The following is an 11,799-nucleotide window of genomic DNA, read 5'->3' as shown; positions in this document are numbered from 1 at the left end:
GTCTGTCAATTAAGACACACATATACAGCCAATATATGACCATGTAATAAAATGCTAACTCATAGCATTCAGGTAAGTGTACACAGATATGACAGACGTTTTCATTGTTTGACTATAAAGACACATCTCATTTTATTGTTTTTAGCTGTAGGCCATTAAAATAATTAACCAAAACTTTAATGTGCACGCCCTCATGTGACCATATAAAACAATCTAAATTTAAATATTAATGATTATGCTTTTATTTAATATTCAATTTGAGCAGGCTCAATAGCCAAAATCGCTCATTTTGACTTCCTGTTTTTCTCTAGAGCGGAAATGCTCGGAGCGGAAGTGCCGAGTCGTTGAGTAGTTTAGACTGCCTTTTCTCTTAAACACTGTCGCCAATACACTGTTTGCACGTTTATCTTACACCGTGACCTTCCATACAGAATATCTTCAACAGATTAGTTGAAATGTTTTTTTTTCAAGCTGATTTTACTTAAATCGCGACGAAAAGGTGATCAGCAAGAAAAACAGTACCATGCTGCACCGAAGGGGGCAGACGTGGATCAACAGGTGCTTGTTGCTGCTCTGTGTCCACTCAGACTTGAGGCGTCAAATAATTAGCGAGATTAAATCAGGTGTGCGATGACGTCTGTTTGTTTAAGTCGTATGTTTCAAACAACTACACCCGAAAAATAATTATGACCATAACATCGATCCATAATTAATGATAACAATGCCCATTCGAGCGAAAAGACGTCTTAAACAAAACGAAAACAGGATGGAACTTGACAGATTCGAGTGAAGGCTTCATAAACAAAACGAAAACAGGATGGAACTTTCAAGAAAATGACAGATTCGAGTGAAGGCTTCGCTTATGGAGTAAGGTAAAACAGCAAACGGTTTTTAAGTTGTTTTTTAACAGATTCAGGCCGAAAAAAAGTATTTTAGTACTAAATCACACAATCTGTGGCTTTTGTTTTTTATATTTCTGTAAAAGGTCGCAGTTTAAACTGACTTTTTTTAACAGATTCAGGCCGAAAAAAAATACTGTAGTACTAAATCACACAATCTGTGGTTTTTGTTTTTGTATGCTCTGGTAAAAGGTCGCTGTTTAAACTGACAAAAGGTCGCGTTTTAAACCCTTTAAATACAACGAATTACAATAATGTCCAAACTGAGATTTTTGTTTTCACTCAAAGCTTTAATTTGTTTTGAATTAATACAATGATTCACGTGGACTATTGTTCTAAATTGTAAATTAAAGCAAGTTTAGAACACAGGAGTTGTGTATATACCTTAACACAAGTGTGTGCAAAGAATTATAAAAAGTGACCGTTTGTGCCATTTTTCAAATTTGCTGTAGTGTTTTATTAACAGGTTTTAAACAGTTTTGTGAGACACATGGTACAGTATATTTGCACATGCAGTGTTTTTTTTTTTAAACTGATGATGATGCCATATGTGCAGGCTTGTGGTGAGCAGCTCAGCGGTAGCACACCTCCGAGATCTCCATTGCCAACTCCACCAGTTCTGAGGGGTCCTGGCAAGAGTTGAATAAATTACACTCCAGCTCCAGTTGATGACCACAGCAGTCAAGACCCTGCTCGTCCATTACCCCGGATGCAATGATGTATTTGTAGGAAGGAAAACACCGTCGCACCGCCCTCACACACGTACCAGGCAGCAGGGCCATGAACTCGTGGAATCGACAATACAGACAGGTAAGCAGGAGAGCAGCACAATCCTCTAAAACAAAAACATATGAGGTCAGTAAGAAAGTTAACAGCTCAATGGTAAAAACTAACCCTACAATATCTGCTACAGAGGTTTTCAACTGTGTATGCGACCCCCATGGGGGTCTTGCGAACTTTTTGACAACATGGTTATCATTTATCGTCTGTAAATACAGTAGTACCTCCAGATCCAGGCAGGTAGGAATCGTCTGAGGAATAATTACTGCTGCTGCTCTTAAATTTGTCAGAACATGTGGAGAGACTTGAGTCAGGCCTTTCCCTGGCCCCCTGAGGCTCATGGGATTTGCAGTCTATGTTCAGCGTGTCTGGTTCTGAGTTGGTGCTGCTCTGGCTCTGGCCCAGGCTGGATCCACCTGTCGCCACTTTAGTGCTGTTTCCTTTGACAGTGATTTAATAAAAAAAAAGCAAGGTTCTCCGTCAACCTTGTTTAAAGTAAGAGCATCATCAAAAGCACTTTTTTTTAGTCTTTTAAAAACATTAAGCATGTTTTTGGAGGACATGTAAGCGTAATTGTAAGTGACACTTTTTTTGTATCTAGTCCATATATTTAATATGTGACAGCCCAGAACCTGAAGTTTTTATATGGAGAGAATATCTGGAAGATGAACTGTGGTTTTGTATCCAATTTAAGATTTTAAATGCACATCACTACTTTATTCTACCACTGAAATAATTCTTGTAATATAATATTTTTAAAAGTCTTTAAAACTGAGATTGACTATAAAGAACTTCTAGTTTAATGAGAAAATGGACTTGAGAAGTTATAAAAAAATTACCCTAGTAACGTACCGTTAGAGTCATCGTCCCTTTGTCTCTGGAGCTGAAAACAATCCTGATCATTCCGTGACGGCTGCGAAGGAGTCATCATCTTGTAAAGTGGAGAAAAAAATAAATAAATGCGATGAGGACTACTGTGGAGAATCAACCATTAACAATGAACTCCAGGAATTCAGATAAAACTAAATTGATTAAAGATCCGTCTGCACTGGTTAACAATCAAACAATGCAAAGCCTCTGCTACGGTAATCCCTTAGTGGTCGAGCTCAAGCACATCCCATTACCATGCGCACACCCACACTTTGAGCACACTTCACACAGATCGATATCTGCCAGTCACGACGCAAAACTACGACTCTGCCGTGCCCAGAATTTCCACTCAATTAAGAGATTAAAGTGATAGAAACAATAAACCAAGCCGCTCGTCTAACAACTGAAATTTTGGCAGGTCTGGTCCTGACGGACATTAACAGCCTGTAATAATCTCACCGCAGTCCTTAATAATTACCTTAGTCACCGCCAAGGTCCTGCAAACCACAGCCTCCTGCTGCTGAGCTGAGGTGAATTTATAGAATGTTAAAATACCACAGTGGAAAGTTCGCCACCCAGGCCATTTGCTTTCTTCCATTACCTTCCATTAAAAAGTCATTACTGTTGACTGAGAGAAGAGACGCCGTTATCAGGTTTAAAAAAAGAAGAAAAAAAAAAAACCTGCTCCCTGCTGTGTTTTTATTACGTAAAAACTCTGTTCAATATTTACCACCAAGACACAGTATTTACATATATCATAGGGAATTTATTATTCAGAGATGCATTGGTTTACAATAACGGCAAATCTATAGTATCTACTCTTACAGGCTCCGTCTGAGCAAGTTATGACAATGTTCATGGAAAAAGACCAACAAGTATAAAGAAGCTAAAATCTTCTTTTTGATCACATGATTATGGCACAAATGCAAATTTTTCGATCATGTTGGCAGTGAACATTTTAAATTTTTTTAAAGCATTATTTCTTTACTTCATCTTTATTTTTTTTTCAACACAATGAATAATAAAATAACATCAGGTAGTGTGTCCTCCCAGCATGACATACAGAGGCTACAAAGAGGAGAGAAATGTTTTGTTGTGAAGTGCTAACTATCTATGTTCCCTTTCCTTTGGCCTATCTCCTCATCAAGGTCATTTGCGTACAGATACATATATAAAAAAAAAAAATCAAAGACAAAATTCACAACTGTGTTTTTTGTGACATCCATGTTACTGTACAGAGAGATAAGAGATGATAAAATAATAGGCAGATAAATCGTGACCAAGAATTGGGGGGGAAAAAAACAAAAACAAAAACCATCCCATGAACATAGTGGTTTGGTTATTTAGGTAAAGTTGTTTGTAGAACACAAAGTCACACAGCCTGTGAGTGGACCAGGACCTCATCATCAGAGGGAAGGCACACGATCCAGGTGAAGGTTGTACCTCCCCGGGCTGCTGTGTTCTTCATCCTGGTTCGTCTCCGGGCTGTGACAGTGATCGTACGTGCTTTCAGGAGATTCATAGGGGTAGTTTTCAGAGATCTCTTCGTCCTCCTGCTCCTCTTTGATGCTACAGTGAAGCACATGCAAAAGAACTATTAGGAGTTCTGAAGATAGTATTTACTAGGGCGGTCACCCTGTTTATATTTTTAAATCTATAAAAATGTCAAGAGAATTATGCTAAAGATATTTCCTAGTAGAACTTTCCAAGATTTGCTTGACATAGTATTTCAAGTTTAAAAAGCTTCAGTGAAACGGAAACTTTTCCCCGCAGTGTGTGTAAATGACAACATGTGTATTAGAGCAAGTGGATGGACAGTGGAATTATTGCATATACAGTGTGTGTCATTCTGCCAATGTGTTAAAGTTTGGTCTGATTAGGGATGCATTGTGAATCGGTTGGAAATTTATACAGATCTTTGACAATTTTGCATCATCTGCCAATGTGTTAAAGTTTGGTCTGATTAGGGATGCATTGTGAATCGGTTGGAAATTTATACAGATCTTTGACAATTTTTCATCATTAACTTAAAAAGTCAGCGGTCATACCATGAGACTACAAACTCTAGTACAGTAGGTGGCAGTATGCACTTAAAAACATTGGTTGTGACCCGTATATTATACCAAGACGCCAGGTCCTCACGTGTTCCCTAATATTTACATTGAACCACATCAACAGAGTAGAACAGCAAAGACTTACAGTGCCTGTGGAGGAGACTGGGTGGCGCTGCTGTCACTGTGGTATCCAGATCCATTAGCCAGGGCCCCGTTCATCTGCTCTTGAAGAATGTGAGGCAGTGAGTGAAGCGGGATGCTGCCCATCGGGCCATGTTGATAGAGGGCGCTGTTGCCTTCCAGACCACCACACTGTTAAACAGGTCACACACTCTTCAGTTAATGGGATAGTCATGGAATCAGAGACTGAATACATTTAAATTTAATATATAGGCGTTTCATTACCTGAGCAGCAGATCCTGCTAAACTCTGACGATTCTGAGAAGTCTTCATTATTGATCTGTTAAATACACAATAATCAGCACGTTATATTACATTCACTATGAGAATGCGTTTAGATAAAACCCTTCAATAAAATGAACCGATATGATGATGGGAACTTTATTGATTACAAACTGGGAAAACTGTTGTGTTTACAGCTGACAAAATATGTGGTTTCTCTCGAACCCAGGACCTTCTGTGTGTGAGGCAAGAGTGATAACCACTACAGTATGGAAACGCAAAATGACTGCACCCACCCGTTACCCCCAGTTTTCTGGGGCCTTCGTCTGTGAAACTCGATCTCATCCACCGTCCACACCGCTCCTTTAACGTTCTCCAAACGTACAAAACATTTGTGGAGACTGAGGTTATGTCGGACCGCGTTCTAAGGGAAGGAAGGAGAGAGAACCTTTAACAAATGCAAATTTTAATGTAACGACAAAAACTAAACAGTGAGGCTGACTACATACCTTCCACGTAGCTGCATTGCGCCTGAAGTATGCAAAGTTTCTTGTAAACCAGTTGTAGATTTCATTTAGCGTCAGCTGGTTTCGAGGTGATTCAAATATTGCCTGAAGGACATGAGTTCATAAGATCAACACTGCACTGTATTTTCTGTAGTGTTTTAATGTTCTTAACCTGATGAGTGGATACCTGTCTGATGAGAGAGGCGTATGTGAACGGAGGTCTGACTTCTGTGCTTAAGTAGAACTCTTTATTGTCAATGATATCTGTAAAATGGCAACAAGCAGCGGTTTTTCAGCACATGATGATATATAATGTTGACAAGAATGACTTTGGAGAAAGAATCAGTGACTATAAAATAAATTCAACTATTTTCTTAGCAGGAAAATAAAATTATCTTTGCGTCATGTGACCGTTACCTTGGCTCACAGAGCGACTGTACCGTCTCCGTACGGGGGTACCAGTGAACACACTATTGGGAGTGAGGACTGAGGAGGATTCAGAGACCGGTGTCAGGGGCGTGGACGGTGCTGTGGCACTCTGAGACAGACTCATGGGAGGGGCGGGGCCTTTGGGCAGCCTTGTCTGGGAGAAGGAGACATTAGACACAAGATTCACCTGGGGAGAAAACAGACAACAACGCGTCAACTCGGCAAAGTGTCTGTTTCACAGCATGCAAAACAGTATTTAATTTAATGGAGGCAAACAGCCATGGCAGGCACTTACAGGCTGCGTCGCAGCTTTGGGTTCAGAGGATTTAAGATGAGCCATCATGGCCTGCAGTCGCTCCTATGGCCTTCTTCAGCTGTGTGAGCTCGGACGACCACAATAGAAGTTGACGTTAAGCTAGTTCACTACTTGATGAAGTGATGTCCAGTGTGGGATTGAGTTCTTTTCTGGCATGTTGAGGTGTCATTAGTTGAAGACATCACTTCAGTTTTCAGGGTGAAAACACACCAGCATTTGACACTGATTGAGATTTCAAATTCACCTAATTTAAGATATGACTGATTGAGATTTCAAATTCACCTAATAATTTTAAGATATTTTGGACAATGGTGTAGAATTGTTGCTTTGTGACACAAGTGACAGTTTAAAAAAAAAATAGGTCAGTCCTTTGTTGCTTTGTGACACAAGTGACAGTTTTAAAAAAAATTAGGTTAGTCCTTTAAGTCATATATATATATATAAAGAAAAGGTTTAAGTGAAAGAAATGAAATTGGACTCTACCTGTAATTCCAGCTGCTTAACCCCCTGCAGCTGCCCACGACACTGTGCCGTACTCTTGTCGTCCAGCGTGTGTTCGCTGTTCAAATGTCTGCAGAGGAATGAAACACAAATCAGGAATAAAAAACCCCATTGAGCATTTGTAGTATTTTCCCAACGCAGACTAAAAACTGAATCCCCGGGTCACAGACCGCAGGCAGGGCAGCATATCCACCAACACCTGTGCCCTGCCTAGCGGTAACGACGGGCAGCAGGACCTGTTTGGTCAGGGTGTTGCCCTTGTTTTCCGGCCGACAACGTTCAGGGATAGGAATTAAAATCTTCACCACAAAAGAAATTTTTTTTTAAATTTATTATATAGAATATTATTTAATTCTCTAAGGCGAGGTGTGATGTTCAACCAAGTCTGATATTGAACCCACAACCCATTAGCAAAGTTCCACCTTCTAATCCACAGCTGCCCAGATAGTCTGATGATTGCCAATAATTTGTCACTAGTGTGTATGATGTTTTTATAGGTGAAAAATGTTATTAAAGAACACCTCGTTTCCGTCACTCACTTAAGAAATCCTTGAAAGTCTCCGAAGACGGTTTCACAGCCAGGCCATTTACACATGCCGTTTCCATACAGAGGATGGCTGTTCTGTGTGTTGTCATCTCCCGTCCCACTGCAACAAAAACAGTGTTAGTTTTACCATTTTCTTTTTTCTATTACCATTTTTTTTTTTGTGGCTACAAAAGGATTTATAAATGACCTGTGTCACCTTTCTTTCCTTTTCAGAAGAGCAGAGTGACCATTGGTAGAGGTCAGATGATTGGAAGACTCTCTGCCGTCTCCGGCCACAGACAAGGCGCTGCTTATGTCAGAAGCTGAAATGTAACGTTCACATGAATCGTCGTGTTGTGAGCCACAGCGGTGTAACGAGTACAAAATGAAGAGCACGAGTACCTGCAGCTGTGGAGGAACTGTTGGGGAGGACCGACAGAAGGCCTTGTCTCTGAAGGTTGAGGAGATGTTGCTGCTGCATCTGAAGGAGCTGCTGCTGGATTGCAATCTGTTGGGCCGTCAGCTGTGAAGGACACAACACTGGTCGTAAAGGTAGGATACTTGACCTTTCATTCTACCTCTAAAGAAAGTGTGGACAGATGGACTTTTTTAGGTTTGTCTTTACTTTGTCTACACCAGTGGTCCCCAAACATGGAGGCTATCGCAGGCAGGGCACCAAGGAAAATTAATTTTAGTTGTGCACTGATTGGTGGTTTAATTACAGTCGAGACTTGAAGTAATGTCTGAGAATGTGTTGACTGGATAAGGCTTTGACTAAAGTCACATCTACCATAAGGTGGTGCTGTAGAGATGAGGAGAAAAATAATTCTTCATTGTGGAACAGGAACTAAGCAGTGACAGTTGTGACCTTGAACATTTATCGGTCTGCAACATGTGTTACATTCGCTCTTTATGCCAAAAATGATTCGCACGCAGAAGTTAGTTTTTAGCCCGTACGTAATTTGGCTTGACTTCACCTCCGTGATGAGCTGTAAGGAAATGGACGTTACCTCTTGGCTCACGATCCCAGCGTTCTTCTGCTGCAGCAACTGCATGTTGAGCTGCTCTTGCTGAGTCTTGAAGACCTCTTGAATTTGCTGCTGCAGAGATGATGGTGACATATGAGATTAGAAAAAAAACAAACCCATGAACGGAGGAAAAACAAATAGAGCCTGTACAAACATGCGTTACCTGGTGTAACATGAGTGCTTTCTGCTGCTGGAGCAGAGCTTGGAGCTGCTGAGGGCTGAGAATGGGCTGCTGTGGTGTCTGCTGAAGTTGCTGTGGTGCCTCTGCTGGTGGGGTCATCACAGGCAGGGACAATGGAACCTACAGTTTTAATGAAATAAAACAATAATAACAAGGAGAGATGAGTTACAATCAACACCACAGACTTGGAATAAGTGCTCCATTTGAAGGAATAAAGGATAAATTGACAGTCTGAATAACAAAACACTGAAATATGAAATATGTAGGTTGTTGTGTGTCTGTGTGTATTGTGTACAAAACACACCCAATCTTTTCAATGGGAACAAAACCCCAGTAGATTTACACATAAACAAAAGGCCATCTCTCTATAATCCAGAGGATTATTTCATGTCAGAAATAATCACCTTAAATATATGGAAAAGGGACAGTTCTAAGAATTCAAATTATCTATTAACAGATTGTGTCAATTTTGTACATTATATTTAGCAAAACAATTGAACAAAATTAAAGATATGTGCTGGTCTCAATTAATTGTTTTTCTTTTCAAATCAATAGGGATAACTAATGATTTATAGAGTGGCTTTAACATGTTCTAACCACCACCAAAATAGCTGCTGTGTAGAACTGAAATTAAACCCTTTGTGGAAAAATAAAAATACAAAAAAAAAACCTAGGCTTAAAATGACCTACAACCACCACAGCCACAAAACCCTCTGACGTTTTATTTTCGAGATCCACTTTGCCAGATTAATTTGACATTAGTTTATATTTATATATTTTATTGGCAAAAATAGAAGTTAAAAGGAAAGAGTTAACTGTGGAGTCTGTGGTGTTGGATTACCAAACGTTTACATTTGCAAGATTTAAACAAATCTAACCCCTTCACAAAAATGTCCAGCCTGGGGGGGGGACGAAGGTGGCAGTTGAATGAGTTCTATTTGCCCTTGACTTGCCCCCCTGTAAAAAGTGCTTCAAGGACATGGGGTTATTTAATTTTGTCTAACAGTTGCTATTTTGTTTGCCAACGTTTCACAATAAGATGAATTATTTTTTAGCTTAAAATCAGAAACCTAACTGTCAGCCTGGATTTGCAATGTTTTACCTGGTTTGTTTTTTGTTTTTTTTCTTCAAAAAATATAGTTGAAAACCAGTGTATTTAACAAACCCATCACAAAATGTAATATTATGCATTGTTCCTTCCATGATTTGAAGAGATGCTGATTAGTTCTGTTTTTTTTTTTTGGCCGCCGCCTAAATTCATTAGAATTCTGCTTGTGTGCCTCTTCCTCAAACCTATAAAATAATTCATGGTCACTCAGTGAGAATACTGCCTTATTATTCATTGGTTCTTCTTTGGAGGTCATGCCTGCAGACTGAGCCTGCCTTCCATTTCTTCTGTGCTAAAAATTAAACAAACAACAACAACAACAACAACAACACCACCACCACCGGAGGCCCCCGGGGGAGGAATGTGAGCTTCATCAAAACAACAACGACGAGGACGAAAACAACCAGCCCCACGAAAACAACAACATCCTCGGCTAGGAATGCTGTAATTGCCACACCCTCCCCCCACTCATTGTCAAGGCTCACAGCTCAAGGGATGTTTACTGTAAACATAAACAGTAATCAAAAATTGCACAGGGATATAAATAATAAATAAAAAAAAGCATGCAGGGTCTGTTTACGAAAACAGAACTGGAGATTCGTATTTTAATTAAGGTCTGATCCACAAACAAACATCTCTCTCTGAGGCAGTGTCTGTTTTGAAATGGGTAAACAAACTGACAGTGATTTTCACACTGAGCCCTGGGTTCACAAAAACACAGCAGACCTCTTCCTCCGTCGTCCTTCCCTACGAAACTCAACACTCGCAGAGGTGACCACCAGAGTATTGAAAATAGGTCTCGTCCAGATAAGCCAGTTGGCCTCACTGTTTTTTTCCCCTTTTTCTGTGGACACCATCAACACAACAACAGCCTTTGACTAATCCCTGTTGCCATGGCAGCCAGCAAGTCCAAACATCTTGTGTTGTTGTTATTGTTGAAAGTCATACCAGTGAGCAACTGAGTGTAAACACACTTCTGTTCCCGCAAGACTGGTCTTGTGAACTTTGAGATGACTGACAGCAAATAGAAACCCTGCAAACTAGCTGGAAAACAAACACAATATGTTTTCCTTTACGAGATTTAATACTGACTAATGTGGACTCAGGGGTGTGAGTGCTGAAGAGTGACGTCTCCACGACCGTTCATCGTATTTTCTCTCTTTTTTTTTTTTAGTAAACGGAACTTGCATTTTAAAGAACATATCAACCTACTCCTTTAAACCTTCATATTTACAGCTATGCAATTCTTTATCTTTAAAATGTCACAAAATAGTTAATTGTGATCGACATGGACTACCCTCACAATGAACATTTACTCTGTAACTGACTGGCAGCTAAGAAGATAAGTTACTACTCAGTCAAAGATTTGACTTATATTTTAACACAAACAAAACAAGATTTAAAAAAAAAAAACACAGAATATAAAATGGCTCTCTGTGCTCAGCAGGCGATTGTTCTCCAGCTTCTCCTTTCAAAAAATTCAATACAAAACTCTCTGTGTGGTCACTTCAGCATAAATATTAAACACAGCAGTACAGAGAAAATGAAACAGACACCGTCAGAGGTTCTGGGATCTTTTTACATGTAAAAATAAATCAATTAAAAGAAAATGAAACACCAAGGACATCTATAAAAAAAAGTTTAAAGTTTATACAGTGTTCCCTGAATGTGTCATTCCCAACTAATCTGTAACTTGGATCATAATTTACAAGATTAACACGATAAACAGGTTGGTTTCTTATGACTCATCGTTTAATTCCGTTTTCTCTGAGTGACTTCTTAAACCAGAGGAAGACAGAAGTGAACCCTAAAATATTCACTCTCCCTTTTTTAATCATCCTACAAACTCAGCATTGAATCCTTAACATATGCTGCACTTTGTTATAATAAACATAAGATTAAAGCTGATAAGGAAACGACTGGAGTGAAATCACTGGGTTTCAGGTTAGCCATTAGTTGACAAACCAATGTTTTTTGTTTGATGTTTGTTGAAACTTTGATAAAGAAGGTGAGAGGAAGGACATTCAACCACTGGATGTTGTTCACACACACACACACTGTACCTTCAGTGGTAGCAGTGACGTTATGCAACATGCAGTGTGTATGTTCATTATCGCCACAATCGAGTTATTGTTTTATGGCGCTGACTATGCTAACACCCAACACCCTCTTGATTTTGCCTAGAACAGCTGCAGCTGG

General features: G+C 39.6%; 2 protein-coding genes across 2 annotated transcripts; both read right to left on the bottom strand.

Annotated features, from left to right (window-relative positions):
• Positions 1–1,297: 1,297 nt before the first annotated feature.
• Positions 1,298–3,192, bottom strand: mdfic2 (MyoD family inhibitor domain containing 2). The gene is made up of 3 exons (XM_025059501.1): positions 2,532–3,192; positions 1,904–2,119; positions 1,298–1,734 (listed from the first exon to the last, which is right to left on the bottom strand). Exons 1-3 carry the CDS (start codon positions 2,608–2,610, stop codon positions 1,472–1,474), a joined length of 558 nt encoding a protein of 185 aa, XP_024915269.1. The 5' UTR covers positions 2,611–3,192; the 3' UTR covers positions 1,298–1,471.
• Positions 3,193–3,294: 102 nt separating this feature from the next.
• Positions 3,295–11,767, bottom strand: LOC103385327 (forkhead box protein P1-B-like). Its single transcript, XM_017036274.2, is given in 14 exon segments — positions 3,295–4,118; positions 4,749–4,915; positions 5,009–5,063; positions 5,302–5,429; positions 5,515–5,616; positions 5,699–5,775; positions 5,929–6,127; positions 6,236–6,308; positions 6,735–6,827; positions 7,297–7,404; positions 7,501–7,606; positions 7,686–7,806; positions 8,294–8,380; positions 8,475–11,767. Coding segments are annotated over 14 exon segments (1,596 nt in total). The 5' UTR covers positions 8,592–11,767; the 3' UTR covers positions 3,295–3,955.
• Positions 11,768–11,799: the final 32 nt, after the last annotated feature.

This window comes from Cynoglossus semilaevis, chromosome 10 (genome assembly GCF_000523025.1).
Source record: "Cynoglossus semilaevis isolate Cse_v1.0 chromosome 10, Cse_v1.0, whole genome shotgun sequence".
Classification (NCBI taxonomy): Eukaryota; Metazoa; Chordata; class Actinopteri; order Pleuronectiformes; family Cynoglossidae; genus Cynoglossus; species Cynoglossus semilaevis.
This window is presented reverse-complemented; position numbering and strand designations above follow the sequence as displayed.